At 37.0% G+C, this 22,762-nt stretch overlaps 2 protein-coding genes across 3 annotated transcripts; one reads left to right on the forward strand and one right to left on the reverse strand.

Annotated features, from left to right (window-relative positions):
- Positions 1 to 1,002: 1,002 nt before the first annotated feature.
- On the reverse strand, positions 1,003 to 14,314 carry LOC145784304 (cell adhesion molecule-related/down-regulated by oncogenes-like). Of its 2 annotated transcripts, XM_082596096.1 has the most exons (12): positions 14,186 to 14,314; positions 11,927 to 12,009; positions 9,929 to 10,054; positions 9,321 to 9,483; positions 8,764 to 8,877; positions 7,711 to 7,823; positions 7,504 to 7,606; positions 6,850 to 7,019; positions 6,098 to 6,250; positions 5,696 to 5,852; positions 3,502 to 3,694; positions 1,003 to 2,971 (listed from the first exon to the last, which is right to left on the reverse strand). In XM_082596096.1, the coding sequence occupies exons 1-12, from the start codon at positions 14,247 to 14,249 to the stop codon at positions 2,395 to 2,397; spliced, it is 2,016 nt and encodes a 671-aa protein (XP_082452222.1). In that variant the 5' UTR covers positions 14,250 to 14,314; the 3' UTR covers positions 1,003 to 2,394. The 2 variants fall into 2 exon arrangements, with proteins under 2 accessions (XP_082452222.1, XP_082452223.1); XM_082596097.1 differs by lacking the exons at positions 11,927 to 12,009; positions 14,186 to 14,314 and having other exon boundaries at positions 9,321 to 9,481; positions 9,929 to 9,952.
- Positions 14,315 to 19,899: 5,585 nt separating this feature from the next.
- On the forward strand, positions 19,900 to 21,741 carry LOC145783984 (zinc finger BED domain-containing protein 5-like). Its single transcript, XM_082595744.1, has one exon. It carries the CDS (start codon positions 19,900 to 19,902, stop codon positions 21,739 to 21,741), a length of 1,842 nt encoding a protein of 613 aa, XP_082451870.1.
- The last annotated feature ends 1,021 nt before the right edge of the window (positions 21,742 to 22,762 follow it).

Consider the following 22,762-nt stretch of genomic DNA (forward strand, 5'->3'; position numbering starts at 1 on the left):
CGCTATGTTTAACGGCGCAACTATGCGAAACTTTAAACGTTTTAATAAAACTTTAGGCTACATCTACTTAATAGTTTCCTCTTCTACGTTATTCACTCTTGATGCAAATTTTATAATATAAAAAGTATCTTTTAAAAGCTTACCGTTCAACTACAGCAGGCTAGATCTCATTGAAGCTCTAAAAGTAATTTTTAATTTATTTCCAGTCTGACACAAATAAGCGAAACTATTGTTTTTCCTTCAGTTGAATTTCTGATCGATTCCAGTTTGACTAGTTCGAAGCTGTGGCGATGAAGCCGACAGAGAAATGATGAGCGTGAACTTTATTGGGCGAAGATATCATACGTCATACCGCCCAGGGCAGTACAAAAGTTGTGCAAGAAATAGGAAGCTTTTTCTATTGTTATAAAATGAAAAAAATGAATGTGATTTGCTGCAAAACGACAAATGTTTGCTTTCGAGAAGGTGTTCTACATCAAAAAAGTTTGAGATGATTAAATAACTTGATGATTTACGCAAAAAAGTTGACGTTCTCATTAAATAGCTTTGACATGCAAGGCGCTAATGGAAAATGGTGCAACAGCCTGATTTTTTAACAATAATCAAAAAGAAAAAGGTGATCAGAAGTTTTTAACAGTTGGACAAAAACTATTTTTAGCCAATCTCATGGTTGAAAAATTTTAGTTAAAAAAAACTGTCGCAAAGATGAAGTAGACTACACAAAGACTATTTTCACTCAACTTCAGATAAGCCCTGATAAGCTTTTTCTTGTCATACGAAACGGAGTCGGAGGTCAGGTCTGCTATTCCGCAAAAGGCATTTTTTCTTACCCACGTTCATACCCGCTGGTAGAAAATTTACAATAGAAACTTTAAATCGCTGAGAGGAAAGTTGGAAATTGAAGCAAGTCTGGCATCATGTCGGTTGTAAACTATTCTATATCGGCTCCAAGGCTGGCTTGAATAGAGACATTCTTTGAAGCGCGCTGATCAAAACACGCGCCAAAACAGCCATTCTTTAATTAGAGTTGCTTTAAAACAATGTGCCCTGATACAAAACAAGTTACATAACTTTTAATATTTCTACGATCCAAAAATAAAGCTGGTGACATGAAACAAGAAACATGTATCAGATTATTTCAATCAAACAGGTTGTCTGCGTAACATTGGAAGACTCGGTGTAAAACGCTGTAGGTTATCAAAAACTATCAGAATAAACACTCGTAGCCTACAATCGAGAATTCAATTTAACAATCATGCAAAATGGCAGCAACGACAAGTATATGAAACTATCAGAATAAACACCTAAGTGAAGTCATTGCAAACATAATTTGGTGTAAAAACAAGAATAGGTAACATGATGAAACAAGAACGCCTGTCACGACCAGTGAGAACTAGTCGAGTTCAGTTTTATCCTAGATCCGAAGCGTATTTGTTGCAAAAGCATTCAAAGAGTTGCAAACTTGCTGTTATGGGTTTCAACAATAACAAACTTTCAGTGGCATCGCAGTAGGTGGCATGACGAGCTCCAGCTGCCTAAACGTCACGCTCCAGTGCACTCGTCGTCTTGGATTCCAAGTCAGAATCGACTCTATCCCGGGCAGCAAAATTCGTCATTTTTACATTGATTCAACGTCTGCAGACTTCATTGATTCAACGTCTGCAGAGGAATTCTACTGTTTGGAACACTTCTTCACAAGGCAAGCAACGCGTGAGGTAAATAGTGAACAATTTCGAGCAGAAAAGCAATAAAAATCAGTTTATATGAAGTAAGACCACACTACATTGGTAGAATCGGTTGGTTGTATCGGTTTTCCAAATGATAAAATCAATCTTTTTGTAAAGTTGGCACAATGCTGAAACAAGATAATGGGACAATAACATCAACACAGGTTGACAATGACAACAACGAAAAGCGGTGAAACGTGGCAAAAAACGCTGTAAAATACGAAAATGAATAGCTGAAGTTACAAAAAACAGTTGATAAAACAACACAATAAGTTCATCAAAGCACATTTGGAAGCAAAATTTGAATTTATAAAACAAAAATGTACTGCATTTCACATCATTAAACAGACCAATTGCGATTTACAGGATAAATACTAGCTACTTGAAAATGGTAAGCCTTGTTTCAAAAAGGCATCAATTTTGGTGGTAACTCACTGTAAAGTGGAGGGAGGGATACAGACATGAAGACTGGGGCTGTTGAAAACAAAAGATATCAAGACATTTTGTTTCGTCTTAAATGCGGTGTCTTAATTTTGTATGGAATTTCTTTCTTTGTGAAAAATCTCGTTTTGACAAAGCGATTCATTCGAACACCATCACCTAATCAGCACCAATTTCATCGCACTATCAGGCTGTAGAAGAATAGGAAAAATTGATGTCGACACGGCTAAATGTCACTTTCATAGAAACTGTCGTTTTCGTCTTCAGCAATACTGATGTTGTTCGATTGGTCTACTACGACATTGCCTTGTTCGTCAGCGACACTTTCTGAACGGGAATGGGTCAACGCACTGTTACGTGGCGTGGTGCTGCAATTGCTGTGGGTTGCTTGATCTTGTGGGATTTTGGATATTGTTCCATCGTCTTCTGCTTTCAGCTTCGGTTTCGCATCATGGGGGATTATGTGGCAGAAATCCCCATCTCGGACCCACCAGAGCGGGGGTTTTGATGAGGAGCAAAATTGGGGAAAGCGTTCTGATAAGTAATCATAATACACCGCGCACACTGAATCCCCGTGCACGGCGGAGCATGGTGGGAGTCCGGCGTCTGGAGGAGCTGCGGATTGGGCGAGAGAAGCTTGATCCGATTGCATCTGGGAACCGGGTACCAGGAGCGGAGATGCAGCACCACTGCAGCAAGGACACTGTGCCGTTGGAGGAGGATTAATCTCCGGATACCCAAAATCTTTTGTTTTTTTGCGGCAGCACAAGGAAGTGAGGACATTTGAAGAAGAGTCCGAGTCACTGAAATAATGCAAAAAATTAATTTCAATCTTTCTTTCTCCTATAGGAAATCGCATCTTCTGATTCAAATGAGCTATCAACCAGGTCTCTATGTTCAGTACTTTTCGAGAAACGCAATTTTTAGCTAATTTTGTCTTTCGCTAAAATTTTGAAAAATATGACGTCACTTGTAGGGCGTCAAACGATGTCAAAAAAAATTACAGAGTTATTTTTTCACCCAAATGCGAATTTGAAACTACTGACAGCACATTCAGAGAAAGTCGTTTTTTTTTTTGGGACACCCTACAGTAATACCTATTACCTATTCAACTTAACAACAGCATAAACTTAACCGTGGAAATCTGGTCTAAATCAGCAGCATTATCCAAAAGCATATATGGGAGATCACAGCTGATCAAACATGATCTATCTGTTGAAGATCCAAATGCATATGGCAAACCATCGTATTTCAACGTCGTTTCAATGCCATGCAGACACAGTTCAAGATTAAATCAAATAGCTTTGGCTTTAATCAACAATAAAACACTAACTTTTGTATAGAGCCTGTCTTCTTAGCGCTTGACTGCAACACCCGGGTCTTGTGATAAATGATCACACTGACCATGAGAATAATAATAACAAGGCCCAGCGCGGCCCCAGCAATGATGAATGCGATGTCCCGCTGAGACGAGTGGGCCTTCACCTTGGCGTTATGGACAAGCACAGGCGGCCGGTCGTCTGACCCTGTAAATCAAATTTGAAGTCAGGTAATTCCTAGCAAGAAGCATTTGGATAATTCATTGAGTGAGAATATAAAACATTCTGGAAATATATCGGCGACAGATGTTGCTATAATACATTAGGGTGGGTTAAAATTTGGACTTTTTCTTCGATTTCATTGCTGCAAACTTTCTTTCTTGCGAATAGTCATAAAACGACATTCCTGAAAGTTTGAGCTTGATCGGACATCGTCTTCATTTCTAAAAATCGCGATTTATAAAGGTACCTGAAGCGATTTTTTTGAGGCTTGAAAATGCATTGCTTTTAATAGAGAGTTGCTTTCCCGAGATTTGAAAACGTCATAACTTACTAAATTCTTATTGTAAAAAGATGATTTATGCGTCAACAGATTCAATATAATTAGGACAATCTAATTCATTGTGTACTGACTCCAAAAAATAATGACGTCAGCAATGACGTCATTAAACAGTAATTTGCAAATAGCGTTAAAACTGATAATCCTACATGCTTCATCTCTAAGTTATATGATAATGAATTCAAAACAATGAAAACTATTAATACTACAAAAAGTGCTCAATGCTAAGCAAAAAAGCAAAGCAGAGCGAATTAAATCAAATGTAGTTATTAGTATCTGAAACCTTAACAGCCTGTTTCACCTAAATAAGGATCATCAGAAGGACCTTATTCAAATAGAATGATTCATGCACTTTCCAAACATAAACATCATGCTGGTACTTGATGGCGTAATTTCAGGAATGTCGTTTTATGACTATTCGCAAGAAAGAAAGTTTGCAGCAATGAAATCGGAGAAAATGTCCAAATTTCGACCCACCCTAATATACTGTACATATGACGCAGAACAGAACGACACACTTAATGGTTTGTGTTCTCGACGTGCTTTTCAGTTAAAAGTTCCCTCTACGCGATTGCATATGGACTGGTACTTTTCAGAATGAAGTAAAAGAAGGTTGCTCATTCGACAAATACAGTTAAAGGACATTTGAAAATTGTTAGGAAGTATCGAGTTCGTGTTGTGTGAACAAATCTGAGTGAAAGTTTGAGTCTTCACACTTTAAGTTATTTTTCAATGCACTGGTGCTGTAACCTAATATCTTCCGTGCACAATAAGAACATAGCAAGACCAAGACTCCAAGAGGCCAGCATGAACATCGCAAAAGCGACGTCGAAAAAATGCTTTATACTTGCAAAGCTGGGCCGTCGTGTGGCACGACTGTTATAAAGGCACTAAGAAAGAGTCTCTCAGTTTGTCCGTATAAAATCACATTGCCGTCAAATATTTCATCCTTTGTCGTAGTCACCCACAGTCCCACACAACAAAATACGTCATTTTTGCATTGATGTCACATTTTACGTCATTTTTACATTACATGATTACGTCCGCAGACGTTGCAACAATGTAAAAATATGGATTTTGCAGTTAGCCGGCAACAAATGATGTGAACTTTAATATCAGTAGGTTCGACCAGTTTGATTCAAAGAGATCCGAGGTGTGGCGTGCGCTTGTCAATAGAATTGAGACTTAATATTGGATTGAGTAGTATTTCAATAATTGAATACATTCATTGGATTGTGCGAAGCTCAAGGAAGAAGTTACATTCAAGAGATTTGCTGCGATTCGACTTACAGCCATTTTTCTTTGTGTTAATTTATGCTTTAAAAGTAAAGTCACAAAGCACATGAACAATATGTAGTTTTTATTGAAAAATTTAGGTTATTTCATTCTATAAAAAAAACAAAAACGCAGTGCATGACTGGATTTATTGGTGGATAGGATAATGCTGTCCTCATGTTACAATAGTCGCAAAGATAGTGGTGCAACCAAGAAGCCAGACCGTAGCAACAGAGAGTACATTCATTGAGGAAGATTAGTCGAACGCCAAGTTTTTGTGATGCATTTTAGAGACGGCCGCTGAAGCTAGTTTTCACAACGACTGAGTTACAGCCTTGAACACGACAATTTTTGAAGAAATAGCATGAACTCACCGACGATATCGTCATAGTTTGACTCGTCGCTGTTTGACTGCCTGGAAAGATTGAGAAACCTTTCGAAAAGTATTTCGTCTTTCTGTTTCTCTGAATTCCACGCAACCTCAAACTTGACCGGACGAGATTCCGGGGAATTCCCAATGGAGTTGTAAGCCTATATAAAAACAAATTTTGATTCTTTAAAATACCCGTTGAAGGAGATCAACATAAAATCACTCTTCAAAGCTTTAAGTTTACGATTGAATATCAACATTATTTGCATCGTATGACAATTCAAAATAGCAATCAAATAACCAATAAAAAAATTTACTGTAGTATTCACAAAGGTTTTTCAATGAGCAGCATAGACAATGCTTGAAACCGCAGCTAAAGAAACAGCAGGCTCTTTTTAAGCTTTACCTGAAGCTTCACCGAATACATGACATCGTGCACGGGTTTCGTGATCTTGAATGATGAAACTGAATCACTCTTCAGACGTCTTTTCTTCCATTTTTTCCCAGTGGAATATTTCAAAATGAATCCGTCAAACGTGAATGCATGGGGCACCTTGTACTGCGCATGCGCAACAGAAGTTATAAATTCTATTTTCTTGGATCTAAGACTAAGAGAATTTCGTTTGCTTTATTTTAAAGTGCAGCATAAAAAATAAAATAGAGCTTTGAGAGAGAAGCAAGTTTGCAACGCCACAGTCAAACAATTTGACAATAAATGGGTAAAACAAAAAAATAGACTTTTACGCCAATTCGAACAAGCATCTAAATCTGAGACTGTGTGCTGCAAAATGACTAACTAAAGCGATACACTTCGCTCTTGGAAGAGAAATGAATTTCAATTGTAGATTTTAAAATTTTAGAACAAAAATGAAAGGCGCAATCACTCTAGGTAGAATATCACTACTAGATTAACGATTTTTTTTTCGTGCAAGCAGAGCAACATGTTTCTCACCTGCTCCACAAAAAAATTTTGCGACATCAAATCTCGATAAAAAATGTTTCATCACTTAATTTATTCACAAACTGCAGGTACGGTACCCAAACAGCAAAATCCGTCCATTTTTTCATTGATTCAGGTTGCAAACGTTGAATCAATGAAAAATTTGACAGATTCTGGTGTCTGGGTAGTTGAATTTATTCAACGTAGAAACAACATACCTGCCACAAAATCCGAAGACTCCCGTTTTCTGCGACTACATTAGTGATGAGAGGGGCCAGGGTTGGCTTTCTTAGGGGGCGGGAGTTAGTGTTGTGTGGTCTGGTGCTCTGTGAAGGAGGTGACTCACCAACAGCATTGATTGCGATTATCCGAAACTTGTACGACGAACCTGAATTTGTAAATGTAAAAAGAATAGATCCCAAAGACCGCGGAGAAAGCATGTTTTTAATGCGTATGTGATCGCGCATTTTCAGTAGCGATGAGAGGTCCGATGAGCATCAGAAATCTTTTGAATTTCTCACAGAGCTCTTCAACTGGTAAAAATATTACGTCCTAGAGATCATTGATAAGCCCTAAATCCATGTTTTCGCCGTTTTATTTCGAGCCTTTGTTCTTGCTGAGTGAAGTTGTCAACTTCTATCTATACGCACGGATTTGGTTGGGATCAAATGTAAAGTGTTAACGAAGAAAGTTTATAAACAACCACGTAAGTTTACCATAATTAAATGTCAATGTAAGCAGAATATAAACCACTACTGTACTTACAAAAAGTGACGAAATCTTGCTGAAACAAATATTTTGTTACTCCCGTCTTTTATGTCAACAAAAACGGCAACCTTTATCAAAGTTATAGCCCTATAACAATATATCACCTCTTTTCAATTTATCGATGTTGTAAGTCCGTGTATCAGCGGAAATAATTTCTTTTATCGGTTTCCATTTTCTTCCATGGCTCCCAATCGTGCGGACTTCAACCTGCAACAAGAAACAGTCAACAGTTGTCAAGGATTGTTCCCAGCAAGCGGAAGTTGTCGCTGCAACGTCTGCCAACGATTGCACAATCACACAGTTCATCTCACCCTGTAACCAGTGATTGGCGATCCCCCGTTTGCACCGGAACTCCAAGTCAATGAGATGGATGTCGGTGACGTACCGGATACGAAATGCAATGACGGGGCACCGGGAACTTGAGCTGGAAAATGTAGCTCATCAAACTTTAACCCGTAAATCGCACAACCCGGACAGCAAAATTCGTCATTTTTACATTGAATCAATGTGAAAATGACGAATTTGGCTGTCTGGAAACTCAAACAAAAAGCACTTAGTTTTTAAGGTGTATCTGGGAAAAGATGGATATTAGATAAAGATTTGAGGAAATAGAGTTGGTGAGATAGGCTACTTCTCAAAAAATCACACGAGCACTTTGTCAGTTACAAAACTCAGTTTCAATAATATGCAAGAAAAATAACATCTTCCATTTGCAAGATTACTATTGTGATGCAACGAGTCTACCAATAATCATCACAGCCTACAAATTTGACGTTTTTTTGCACTTATTCAACGTCTTCTGACGTCTAAATCAAGGCGAAAAGGATTTGTGTGCTGGCTGGTACATAGGTTGATTGTTCAGTCAAATATGGTAAAGGTGTTCGGAAAATGTTGTTTCTACCTTGGTGGTTTGGATTGTGTAAACAGCGCAAGCGCAGAGGGCACACTGGGTGTCTCGTTCAATTTGCGATAAAACAACAATGGCAAGATAATTTGTTTTTAAACAACTTACGCCTTCGAAAAATAGCAAGCGATTTAAAGAGAAAAAGATCAAGAATCTCGAAATGGAACAGTTTCAACTGTAACAATCTTCAACTAACTAAAGCCTGGTGTCACGGTTCAGTGAGTTCGCACAACAAAGCTACGTTCTTTTGTAACAGTTGACCGGGTTCCTGGCGCCGAACAAGTCAAGAAACTCTTGCGTAAACAAAAACCATGGATATTCCCAATGACATGCCAGTTATCAAACCAGTCCTTTTTACTATTCACTCTACGCCTGCAGATGTTGAATCAATGCAAAAAAAAGGTCTAATTTGCTGCATGGGAAGGAAAAGCAACAACAATAGATGTCAAGTTGGACTTACCACTATTTGTGTGATTTGGATTTCTGCGATTCTTTGAAATATTTCTGTTTTCTGGAGACATGGGTCCGATCGAGTGCGAGTTAAACCCTGGGTGTTCAGAGAATGAAGGTTTCGCTGTTGCAAACAACATCAAATGGCGATTTTAAAATTCAGCACCTTCAACTACAACAACCACGAATCAAAGAATCCCATGGACAGTTTACACTAACGAACACTGATCCTTATTAATCCAGCAGGTATTTAACCTGTTTCATTAAGCATTATGCGCTTATGATAATCGGTGGCCATTGGTTTCCGTCTTTACAAACCGAAATAAGCTCACCGTGATAGGTTCGTGATTTAGCACAATAACCTGAAGCTGAAAAGAGTCAGTTTTAAGATGATGACACCTGTATGGAGTTGCTTGTACAAATTAAGCCATTTCAACAAAACAAAAAAATCATTGACCACAGAAGTTAACTGGACAAACTATGACCATGTTTTGATGGTTTTACACAGGGAATGAAATAATGGGCAAATAGTTTGTTAAACAAACCAAAAAGCTGGCAATGGCTTACAGTTTCCTGTACGAAACGAAGACATGGCAAGTTGGCTTATGTGATAACCGGCAACGACTTCAACCATTTCGACCTCGTACAAACTTGAACTTTGAAGGTGACTCAATCGCAGCATGGTTGTATTTGCACCAACCGTCTCATACTTCCAAGGAGACGGTGAGCTCTAAAAGCAGCGATCCTCAACTTATGGTCTATGTCTTCATACTATGATCCCGAACACATGCAGACGTTTTGCTTTTAAATAAGTAGTTAAAATGTCGTTTCAATGTATGTACGTTGAATCATTTTATTCCCATAGTCTTAAACCACGGAGTGTAAGCTTGCATGACCAAAAACAACATGTTAAAAGTTGACCGTCAAGAACTGAGTTTCACAAAAAGTAAGAAACAGCAGAATAATTAATGAGAAATCATTCAGCAAGGAGCTTAACATTAACCAAAAAATCATATAAAACACTATGCGAAAATTTCCAGCTCCCAGAAATTAATTGCAAAATTACCTTTCGTGAAGAAAGAAATATCAACCTTTTCAATTAATGCTACAAGCTTTAAACCTCTTCATTTACAATTTGAATTTAACATTACGATAAAACATGTGAATTGACCTACCTTTCTATATCTTATTTTGAATGACTTAATGAAAGTTATATTGGAACCAGGCTTCCAAGTCAGCAAATACTTATCCGATTTTGAAGTGCGAGATTTGCTGGTTATGACAGGAGCGGGTGATGAATCCTACAAAAAGAAGATTTTTTTGTGAAAATTTTCTTCCATTAAAAAATAAAATAACAGTAGCCTATCTAAATGGCTTATACCAGTGGTTCCCACCTGGGGGGAATTCCCTACTAGTAATAGGGGGAATTTGGTTTTGGATTGTAAAGCTTTAAGTCTAGTAAGTTGGCCTAGACTAGAGCTATAGGAATGTTCCAATCATTTTTGAATTAATATGTTTTCACACACTAACTAAACCTTTGGGACTTCATATCTCTCACTCAAAAGTTGGTAGTATCAAAAATCAATAGGTAATGATCATTTGTAATGTCACAAATAATAAGCACTACATATCATAAGTAAAGCCTGTTTGGGAAAGCGAGCAATCACACCCAAAGAATTTTAGGTAGCTGATACAGTAGGAAAGGAGTTGTTTTTCATGCCATCAAGATAATATAGTACTCAAACTTGCAATGTAAATATTTTTTTATTGCAATTTTAATTATTTCAAATGTGCTAATGTCAAGAGAGCCGCAACAAGATTGGCGAAGTGTTTTGTTTGTGGGAAATGCAGTAAGGGAAGGAATGAAGTGGAAGGCCATGATGATGAGTTCTGCCATGGCATCGAAACAGTGACAGACTTCTGTTATCTGAGTGATCGGATAAATGGAAGTGGTGGATGTGAAGCAGCGGTGACAACAAGGGCAAAATTGGGCTGGGCAAAGTTCAGGGAATGTGGGGAAATGTTGTATGGCAGAAAATTTTCACTAAGGATGAAAGGAAAAGTATATCGGAGCTGTGTGCGGCCTGCAATGCTATATGGTAGCGAGACATGGGTATTGAGAGAGAATGAACTGGCAATCCTGAGAAGAACGGAAAGGTCAATGGTGAGAGCATTGTGTGGGGTGAAAACGAGAAGGGAAAAAAGGACTGAAGAATTGTTGGATATGCTAGAGATGAGAGAGACCATAGACCAACTGGCAAGGGCAAATGGAGTAACATGGTATGGACATGTGATAAGGAGGGAGGAAGGAAGTTTTCTTAGAAAGGCACTAGATCTAAAGGTGGATGGGAAGAGGAAACGCGGTCGTCCAAGAAGAACGTGGAAACAACAAGTGAAGGATGAGTTTAAAAAAGTCGGACTGAAGGAGGAAGATGCAAGGGACAGGGTGAAATGGAGAAAAGGGATTAAGACAATTGCTGCGCAGAAACAATTGGCCACCCCCACTAGTGGGGAACAAACCCACGATGGATTATGATGATGATGAATTATTTCAGTATGAAGAGGAATGTTAGAGGCTAAAGAGCTTATTACCAGAGAATTTAGTTTCACTTCTAAGACTTAAGACTTAGATTAAAATATTAATGTAAACGAGTTTTTAACAAATTTATTTTGTAAGAGGGGAATTTAAATTTGAATATTGACTAAAAGGTTCAGAGGATAAAAAAGGTTGGGAACCACTGGCTTATATCATTTCTGTACCGTTGGACCAAAAATATGCAACACTACTTTACTTTACAGACTTTATAATCAAACTGAAATCATGTCTAAAATACAGCCTTGACATGTATGGAAAATCCAATTACTCATGATAAGCACATGCAAATTGTTAGTCCCAACACATTGCTAACCATAGAAAAAAGTAAATAATTTGGCTACAGTAAATATATAGAAACCTTGGGAAATCAAATATGTAGTTAATGAGGTTGAAGTAAAAGGCATACCAGAATGTAGCACAACCGTGAGCACAACCAATCTTAAACAAATAAAAAACGGTTTAAAACATCTACAAAATAAATTTAATTTGCTCTTTCCAATTTCAATACAAAATTAAGCAAACTTAACCAAATTCTAACACATCAAAAAAAAACAGTTTAATAATAAATTAATAATACCTGCACATCACCAATGTGTAGAAAGTATTTTTCATTCTTCGCATCTGCAATGTTCTTAACAGTGCTGCTGCTTTGTTCAATCCCTAACAAGAATAAAAAAAAGTTTATGTCATAAATAAATTAAAGTACATACCAGTTGAAATAACGAATACCGATAGTAGCCTAACTAACTTAAGCAATGATAGATTATTGTGAGAAGACTACTGGTTGGTGAAGCGTAATGTATTTTATTATTTCAGTTGCACCGAACACATGATAATGATGTTTAGCAAGAAAGGGTAAGTCTGCAATGGTGGAGTGGGGCTACGACACGGGCCCTGTTGCATGTATCTGTGGCACCGAGCCCCAAACAGCGGACCACCTTCTTGTTTGCCCTCGGCTTTCCACCCGGTGCAGTAGGTGGGACCTGTCAGTGTATAACTCCGTTGCGGAAGAATGTGTCAATCTGTGGTGTATCAACGAACTTTAGAAGACTCGATAGAAGAAGAAGCAAGAAAGGAATGAGCAACATGAACCTTTATACAGATAATATCAATTGTAGAGCTCGACTGATATCACTTTTTCAGGCCGATACCGATATATATCAACTACGAAAAGTTTGTTACCAACAAAGTTATTAAGCAACAAACCAGTCCAAGAAAGTTTATGCATTAGTTGCGGTAATGGAAAAATCATTCTTAACACCAAACACAAAAAACACCAAACAAAAAAGAAACAACCCAGGCCTCGAAATTCGTTTTTGCTGACGGCGGACAAACGTGCCCGGTCTGAATTCTTTGTCATTTAAGAACTATGGCTACGGTTTGGAAGGCTTTTTAAAATTTCAGCTAAGGATTTCATCAGACCAACGAGGTGCGCTTGGAGAGTCAAAGCGCCATGTAGCTGCGATGCGCCGCATAACTGATTAACTTTCACCGAACGAGGTCGTGTGGCTTCTTGCGTCACAATGCTCTGGGCACAGGTCGGAAAACTTCTACAATGACGCTACTATTTTCTTCTGTGCAAAGTTTCACTAGGCTTTTTTTGGGGGTTTATTTTTGCAACTTGTACAATGACGCTACTATTTTCTTCTGTGCAAAGTTTCACCAGGTTTTTATTTGAATGTCATGTGAGCAAAAGTTAATTTTCCCTGGCCTTATCAATATCACTCGGAGATCAAAGCCAGACATTGTGACGTAAGACTTGAAATAAGTTGCGCGTAGTTAGTGTAGAAGTACACCGGTACTCCCATCGATTCTTAGCGAAAAATTCACCTTTGTTACACTGATTCAATGTCATCAATCGTTGAAGCAACGTAACACTCGAAAGTTTTCCTGCTTGAATGGAAGCCAAAGGATACAGTATTAACATTTTCTAGATGCGCGCACTAAAATGGGTGGGAAATTATATTTTCGCAACAATTGTTCGTGCTATGCAAGCACGTTGGAGTAACTTGTGTTTCTTCTAAAGGCATGTATGGCTGGTTTTGAGTGTGCTTTTGCTGGCCGATGTTTATCGGCGAAAAATAGCCGATACAATATATCGGCTACACCTGATATCAGCCGATACATATCAGCTGACCGATATATCGGTCGAGCTCTAATCAATTGTGATAAAAACTCTGACAAGATTTCCTATTGAAGCCTTAACTGTAAAATCAGGTCTTTTTAATTGGATAATACACAAAAAATAAAATTTACACTTGGTGATTTAAGTGCTAATAGTGGTAACATAGACTGAAGTTACAACATAGAAAGGTCGCCATGATACAGTGCTACAAGCTATCCTAATAATTACACAATAGGATACAAAAAAGAAGTTGGCACTTCAATGGCAGATATATACAATTTTAGACTTGAATAATGAATATAAATTTTACTCATGCTAAATTGCTAGAGTTTTCATTTTGGCTTTCCAGATATAAGTGAGATGGATTAGTTAGTGCATCTTTACACTTTAAGGATTTGCAATCTATATATTTTATTAAGTATACAAAATTGTAGAAATCAGTTCTTTTTAGTCGTGTTTTAAGTCTTAATTGTAAAATCAGATCTTTTTTAAATCGGATAGGCCTAATATACAAAAATTAAAAATAACACTTGGTAATTTGACTGCTTATAGTAGTAACATAGACAATTAGACATCTTGATAAAAATTGTATTGAAAAGTTATAGCCTATTATAGATACATTATGCAATGCATGTTAGCAGATACGTTAGATATTATACATCAAATTAAACATATGAATATTGGTATTTCTCATTTTTTGCTACAACTTACCATCAATCTCAAGAAGAACAGCACAAATACATATCAAGACAAACATATTTGAAATAAACTGCATTTTTGCAGTGGTTCACACAAAATTTTAAATTATCCCATATTTATGATAGTTTTCATACATCAAACCTGAATATAAATATTTAAAAAAAATTAACTATCTAGGCTACTACTGGTACTTAATTTAAGAACACGCAAGTTTTGAAATACGGTATATCTTAAATAAACCTACTAACGCAACATGATTCAAATCAATAAGTTTATGATTGAAAATAATTTATGACGATTTGTTTTATAGTATAAATGAACACAAATACACAATACACATGCTAAATTTTTGTATAACAAAACTTATTGAATCAATTTTATAAAAGTCATGTTGATGAAGTTACACTACTCAATTATGATTGCCAAGAAAGTTTATTAAGTACCAGTAAAGCTTTTGTTTCGATGACGACATGCTTTAAAAAAACTATGCTAAATTTTTGTATAACAAAACTTATTGAATCAATTTTATAAAAGTCATGTTGATGATTATGACGAAGTTACACTACTCAATTATGCTTGTCAAGAAAGTTTATTAAGTACCAGTAAAGCTTTTGTTTCGATGACAACATGCTTTAAAAAAACTTTACTACCATGGTTTAAAAGGCACACTTATGAAAGTTGGAATGCCTCATCTCACTAACAGAATCCAAATTATAAAAATCATAACAATGATAATCATATATCATTTTGCGGTCATTGCAACTACATACAGTATGGTACACTGAGATCACATGCAACACAGCTGAAAGTAGCAATGGAGAATTTTGGTCTTCAGCCGCTATTTTGGCATGCCATCTTTGCCAAGACACAGCTGCATGCTTTGGAGTGATATTGAACCTAGGTATGTCCATTTAATGTCACGAAAACATTTTCACCACTCGGCAATGCAGCCGATTCAATAAAAAATAAATGTAGTGTTCTACAAAGAACAACCTTGGATCCTTTCTCGTTTATGTAAATCATTTACATGAACTCTCATTTTTAAGTATATATTCTCTTTGCTAAAAAAGAAAGTGCAAAAATGCAGATTGAATTTCTATTTTGTTGCTTCACACATGGCTACAAAGTGATTTGACAAATTGATGCACAACTTTAGCAGCACACTTTGGTCTTCGGTTTTTGTATCACATTTAAATTAAAAAATGCATCACAAGATATTGTGAACAGTTGTAAAACGTTTAGACAATCTTTGACACAATTAGAAGGCATAGATAAAAACAGTCATGATTTGAGAGCTGTGACTAAAAGCAATTGCCGGAAGACTACCAAAGTCGAAGACTACCGAAGTCTATAGCCTACCACCTTAGAATTTGCTGGAAGAGACATAAAACAATACAACATACCTACATTACAAACGGTACATTGTTTAAGTTTTGTTATTTATTGAATGACAACAAAATGATTTCTAATGCAGCAAAAACTTTTTGACAACTTGCCAAATTTCCAACTGTTGTACCGTACTTCTACTGATGCTTCCAGTTGCCTACTGCAACTACTGCCCCAAAAGATGTTTTGATGCTGAAACTTATCAAAAAGTTTTCACACTCTAGGATACTTCAGTATGATACAATTTGGGTAGAGAGGTAACTCTTTTGAACCATAAACAAACATAACTCAGCAACAACACTACATTTAACATTATAAAACAAAAAACAAAAGCGAACGTTTTCGGCTAGTCATACAGCCCTTTTCAAGCCTATAAGTGAAAAATACATATTAAAAGAAATGCTAAAGAATCATATAGTATCACAGCAAAAATATGGTCAAATCTAAACATTTAAGAAACTGTCTCGCTCACACAAAATGACAACTGAAAATTACACAACACAACGAGTCAAGTATTTGAGAAGTAAAAATTAATTAATTATTCAGAAAAGGAATCAGGCAGAATTACGCAAGATTGACAGAAGCACAACACGAGATAGTGGCACAAACAAAGAAAATCAATGCCTCGTGGATCTTGGTGTCGAACTCGGACAAACACTTACGAATGAAAAATTTGTCCTTCAAAATTGTTCAAAAGTGTTTGTCCGAGTTCGACACCAAGATCCACGAGGCATCATTGATCATCAAATCTTTAAACCCAGGGCTCAACAGGCAATTATTTGCTGGCGGAGCTTCTTATCTTTTAACAGTTTTTGATTGAATTATCACGTCTTGTGCTTCTCGCATTTTCTTTGTTAGTGCCACTATCTCGTGTTGTGCTTCTGTCAATCTTGCGTAATTCTGCCTGATTCCTTTTCTGAATAATTAATTAATTTTTACTTCTCAAATACTTGACCCGTTGTGTTGTGTAATTTTCAGTTGTCATTTTGTGTGAGCGAGACAGTTTCTTAAATGTTTAGATTTGACCATATTTTTGCTGTGATACTATATGATTCTTTAGCATTTCTTTTAATATGTATTTTTCTCTTATAGGCTTGAAAAGGGCTGTATGACTAGGCGAAAACGTTCGCTTTTGTTTTTTGTTTTATAATGTTAAATGTAGTGTTGTTGCTGAGTTTTGTTTGTTTATACTTCAGTATGAGCTTGATAACTCAGCTACGATATCTATTGAGTTGACCAATGAGTTGATTCTATTTGAATAAGAGTACTGATGAATCTGCCTTTACGGTGGTGAAAGATCTACTAATAAATTTTACTTAGTTTCCGCACCTGCTTGTTTTATTTACTGATACACAGGCCTGGAAAAAATGGGGAATCCGGGAATGACATTCCCGGGAAATTTGTCAGTTCGCGGGAAATTTTTACCGTAAGAATCACGTCACTAATGTCTTTCATTCACTGCCAACCGTCATCGTAATTTGCTGACACATTGCAGTTCCGACACTGATTCGTATCACTGCGTAGTGCGTATTTACGATTTCCAACTTGTACCTCAGAGCTGAACAACTTCAGCAAAATTGCGCAAATATATTGCAGTAGTCCGCCCGAAAGCGTCGTCAAAAGCACGGAAAGTGTAATTGAAAAAATTCGAAATATTTGCCCAGGTACAAAAACATCCACAAATAAATAAATAAAGACATTAGCAACGAGCTGCTCATTCACTGGAATGGGCCACACATACGCAAGTGTAATAGCATCGTGAAACAGGGTCTTAATTTACATTTTAAAGGAAAACTATGGCATATTAGTACTAATGACGTTCGCTCAAAAATGTACAAAGTGGTAGATAGACCAAACAACAAGAAATCGTCACTATTTTTTATGTCCCGGTAATGTATTTGTAGTAATTTCGCATGGGTAAAACTTGCTTGCGGTTTCTTTGATTCACAAAAACAGCTGTTTTAGCGTCGTAATTTTGATTTTGTTGTCAAATTAATTAATGCGTTTCGTTATTCTTCGTGTAACCGACTGGTTGTTTTGTAGGTTGCAGAAGTAATTTTCCCAACGTCTTGTGTTCTCACTCAGCGAAACTTGTGCATTCAGTCGTCTGGCCGTTTTTTGTGCTGTATGCTTACATCGCGTAATGATTAGTTATGCTATTCATGCACATTGTACATACTATCAACCCGTTCGAGCATGAAGCATCTTGTTAAGTACGTAACAAGCGGATTGTGATGTCGTATTGTTTCATGACATTCACACGGTGGTGGGTGAGTCAGTGGATCTAATTTGTGAGCATGCGGCGTCTAATTAATTAAGCCTATTGTTGTTCCAATTTATTCCGATCAAAGCGGGCACATCAGGCACAAACAGTGCGCCATGCCTGCTTACGAATACGATACCAAGATTCATTATTGGAACTATGAAATGAAGCTACAGATGGCCGTCCATATTTTTGTCGTGAGGCTTTTCGCCGGAAAACTGTAAACGATGTAATTATGACGTCATTATCGTGATTGTTAGCCGCGGGAAATTTTTTCGCTAAAAAACAGATTCCCGGGAAGCCAAACATTTTTTCCAGCCCTGCAGTGATACAGTATCTATTAAGCCTGATTTTAGGCTTCTCCTACAACTTGTCAAAATAGGTAACAAAATTTGCTAATATGAAAATGAAGTATATATATTATAATACCGGTACAGCTAAAATTTAAATTTTTGTAACCCACCCTACCAGGATTTCTTCATTTTTGAATAGTATATTAAAAACTATTGGGAAAAGATGAACATTGTAATTATTATTACAATAATTATTATTATTGGCATTTACCATTCTATTTGAATAAACTGGAATAAACTTAACTGAAGATTATCTAGCTGCTAGCTGATCGAAATCGATTTTTAGTTATTTATGATTAAACTGACTCGTGTCAAAATAAATTTCTTTGTATAACAAGACATGTAACCGAGTCTTTCATATCAAGCGTTGTTACAGGGTTTGACACTTGACTTGTCAGAACATATTTTATTTTCTTGCATTTGCCATTTGGTAGAACACCATCAAACGGTTTTCAAGACCACTAGGAGCGCTGTTTTCATATCGTAAAAACTCTTTTTTTTTTTTGCTGGCGCGAACCCGAAAAAACCTAGAACATCACATAACTAAGGCGAAAGAGAAATTGAATTGAGTCCTGTCTTTGTCATGAGTTACCAAGGGGGGTGGGGGGGGACTTATACACCAGTCCCAGGTATACAAGTCTCTCCCCACCCCCCTTGGTAACTCATGACAAAGACAGGACTCAATTCAATTTTCTCTTTCGCCTTAATTATGTGATGTTCTAGGCGTTACCCGCGAACCCGGGCGCAAACATGTAGAAAACTTAAAAGTAAATACACGAATTTGGCACAAACAAAAGGAAAGGTGGCAAAATCAAAAGGTTTAAAATATGAATAAAACAGCGTTTGAAAATCACTATCTTTAATTTGCACAGTCACCAAACTAAGAAAAGAGATAGAATTTTTTTTTGTGAAAAAAAGCCTATTTTTTCATAGCCTATTTTGATGAATGTTGTAAACAATGCTAGCATTCAACCTTTCCTGTCCCAAAGTATTTCTCAGCCAGATTTTCAATCTACGAAGATTGGAAAACGACCTCTCACAAGCAGCACAGCTTATGAGGCTGTGGCGCCGAGAGCTAATTTTCTCCGACGCAACGAGCGTCACTTCTATGATGTCAAGCCGTATTCTAGAACAGTGCTCCGCAACCGGTGTGCCGCGGCACACCGGTGTGCCGCGAGGCGATGCTAGGTGTGCCGCGGGATAACTATCATCAGAACATACTTTTTGAAAAGAAAGGAGTTTTGTGTTTTAAAAATTCGCGCTTTACCACTGCAAGACAACTCAAACTCCAGCTAGACTTCCCACTGTGTATTTATGATGTTTTTATGACTCACAATTAAAGTTTTCGCAATGGGAAGGCTGCCTTAGTTCTGAAAAAGGCTGGTTAACGTGGTTAGTGTGTTTTTAGAAGTCAGGCTAGGTCATTTCGAATTGTCAGTCAGCAGTGTTCAATAAAAATTTTCGTATTTGTTTCCTTGTATTTACAATTAAAGTTTTCGCAATGGGAAGGCAGCCCTAGTTTTAAAAAAAGGCTAGTTAACGTGGTTAGTCTGTTTTTAGAAGTCAGGATAGGTCATTTCGAATTGTCAGTCAGCAGTGTTTAATAAAAATTTTCGTATTTGTTTCCTTGTATTTTTCTAGCTTCGCTTTATTGTGAGCTAATAAGCTAATTCATTTGCAGTCCTTAAGAAAATCCTTGAAAACTAAAATTAACTAAAAATCTAATGGATAAGTTCTTGAAAAGATCAATAGAACCAGATAGCATGCCTAGTACAAGCCATGTTGCAAAAAGACCGAAGGTTTTAAAGAGGAAATACAAAGCAGATTACCTTCGGTTTGGATTTACTTGGTGTGGTAACGAAGAAGCTCCGAAACCACAATGTGTAATTTGTGGAGAGCAACTTGCAAATCAAGCAATGGTTCCAAGTAAACTTATCCGCCACTTACAAACAAAACATGTCAATTATGCCAACAAGGATAAGAAATTCTTTCAGCGGATTTTAAGTCAAAATAGAAAGCAAAAACACTTTATGAAATCGTCTTTCACAATTTCGGAAAAAGCATTAGAAGCTAGTTATCACGTAGCAAAACTGATTGCACAACAGAAAAAACCGCATAGTATTGGGGAAAAACTCTTAAAACCAGCATGCCTAGAAATTGTTCGATTGATGCTTGGACCAAAGGAAGTTGAAGAGGTACGGAAAGTGTCATTGTCTGCAGAAACTATTAAAAGACGAATTGATGATATGTCTGGTGATATACTTGAAACTCTAATTAATAAACTAAAAACGTCTGGGAAGTTTTCTCTTCAGATTGATGAAACAACAGATATTAACAAAAAAGCACAGCTGTTAAGTGTAGTACGTTTTGTCAATGGCGACTCCATAACAAACGAGTATTTATTTTGCAAAGAACTTCCAGAACGAACGACTGGCCAGGAAATTTTTAGAGTGACCAACGAGTTTTTCATAGCCCATGGTATCCATTGGAATAACTGCATCAATGTTTGCACAGATGGTGCATCAGCAATGGTGGGCGAAGGAAGAGGTTTTGCTGCATGGGTAAAACGTCAAAATCCAGCCATTCAACTTACGCATTGCTGCTTACACAGGGAAGCCTTGATGATCAAACATTTGCCAACGGAGCTGACAGAAACAATGAACGACTGTATCCAAATTGTTAACTTTATTAAAGCAAGAGCTTTGAATTCAAGAATTTTTTCATTGCTATGCGAAGAAATGGGATCAGAACATCAATCACTGCTATTTTACACTTCTGTGCGTTGGCTTTCCCGGGGAAAAGTTCTCGCAAGACTTTTCGAACTACGGCATGAAATAAGTCAATTCTTATTAAATCAGAACAACCATGATTTGTATAAACATCTTAAAGATGATCATTGGATTGCCAAATTTGCATACATGGCCGACATATTTGAACACTTGAATGAACTCAATATCAAAATGCAAGGCAAAGGTGAAAACATACTGACATGTTCTGACAAGATAAGAGGATTTAAAGAGAAAATAGTACTCTGGAAAAACGAGTTAAAAAGGGGATCACTGAAAATGTTTCCCAGAAGCAACCTAAATAGTATTGATAAAGAATTGGTGTTTGATTTGGCCAAAGAGCACTTATCTTTGTTGCATGAGAAATATGACCATTACTTTTTCACAATTAACACGGAACAATACGATTGGATCCGAAATCCTTTTGCGGCTAATGCTGAAATATCAACGCAAGACTTGACTTTGCCTGTTAGAGAAAACTTTCTTGAACTACGAAATGATAGAACTTTGAGATTAAAATTCAGCGATGTTCCACTTGATGAGTTTTGGATTTCAATTGAAGAAGAATATAAGCAAATTTCGCAGGCTGCTATTAAAATTCTGCTCCAGTTTTGCACCACTTATTTGTGTGAACAAAGTTTTTCTACTTTGGTATTGATCAAAAACGATAAAAGATCCTGCTTAAAAGAAATTGATGGTGAACTTCGAGTTGCTCTTTCAAATATTGAGCCAAACATACAGCGACTGTGCTCATTGAAACAAGCGCAAATATCTCATTAATAAATTAAGCTATAGTTTTTTTTTACATTTTGAGTATGTGTCGGCCAAATTGTGCCGCAGAACTTTAAAGAGTTTTTAAGTGTGCCGTGAGTAAATAAAGGTTGCGGAGCACTGTTCTAGAACATTGTCTGTGGCGCTAGAGAGCCATTTTCTCTGACGTAGCGCGTCATTTCCATGACGTCATGTCGAATTCTAGAACCTTCCTTTCCAATTAACAAATACCGCGTGCTCTAGGAATGCAGTCTTGCAATCAATTTTTGCATTGTAGGGGGAAGGTGGGATAAAGCGGACCAACGGGGTAAAGTAGAACCCCGCCTTTTTTTGCTATTAAAGTTTCACTATTGTGCGGATACCATTAAGTTTAGTAAAGCATGACGAAAAGTAGCTGCACACGCCATTATTCAAGGTTTCATGGTTTATAAGACACAAAAAAGCACGGAAATTACTTTTTGCACCCTCTGATCTACTGAAAGGTGTGTATGGTAACTTAAATTGTATCTAATGTACAGGATATGGACATTGGACAACTTTGTTTGACGCAAATAAATAATAAATAAAAAATAAGGTAGAAGTTTTTTTGAATGATAAAAATGAGCCTCACTATATCACAATCACATACGCATTACGTAGATTCACTCTTGTTGCTGACTAGCCTAAATTTGGCCAACAGTTAAATTAGTAGTAATGTAGAGGTGGGGTAAAGTGGACCAGTGGTGGTCCACTTTACCCTGTCATAAATATTTTTCTTGTTTATGATTTCTTGACCGAATTAGGTGCTGTGTTACTTATAATCTTGTAGCTTATTTTACACAACAGCTGTGTAGGCCTAATTAGCACTCAAGTGGATAGTTGTTCTGATATGGTTGGTTGGTTATTGAATCTTTATCCTCGGACTGACAAAGCCTTGATAGGCTATTCCTGGTAGTTTTGCATACTTGTAGAGGCTCTTCACGCAGGGCCGGTTACTGAGATTGGCTGAGCGAAGTTTCCGATTGCTGATCCATTAAGTGCCGCAAAATGG

The sequence above is a fragment of the Aplidium turbinatum genome, chromosome 15 (genome assembly GCF_918807975.1).
Source record: "Aplidium turbinatum chromosome 15, kaAplTurb1.1, whole genome shotgun sequence".
NCBI lineage: Eukaryota > Metazoa > Chordata > Ascidiacea > Aplousobranchia > Polyclinidae > Aplidium > Aplidium turbinatum.

Coding starts and splice junctions, on each gene's coding strand:
- LOC145784304 (XM_082596096.1), bottom strand. CDS start 14,249: ATGCAGTTTATTTCAAATATGTTTGTCTTGATATGTATTTGTGCTGTT. Junction 10,055..11,926: donor TACACATTGGTGATGTGCAG/GTATTATTAATT, acceptor TTCTTTTTGTAG/GATTCATCACCCGCTCCTGT. Junction 9,484..9,928: donor TCAAAATAAGATATAGAAAG/GTAGGTCAATTC, acceptor CGCTGCTTTTAG/AGCTCACCGTCTCCTTGGAA.
- LOC145783984 (XM_082595744.1), top strand. CDS start 19,900: ATGGATAAGTTCTTGAAAAGATCAATAGAACCAGATAGCATGCCTAGT.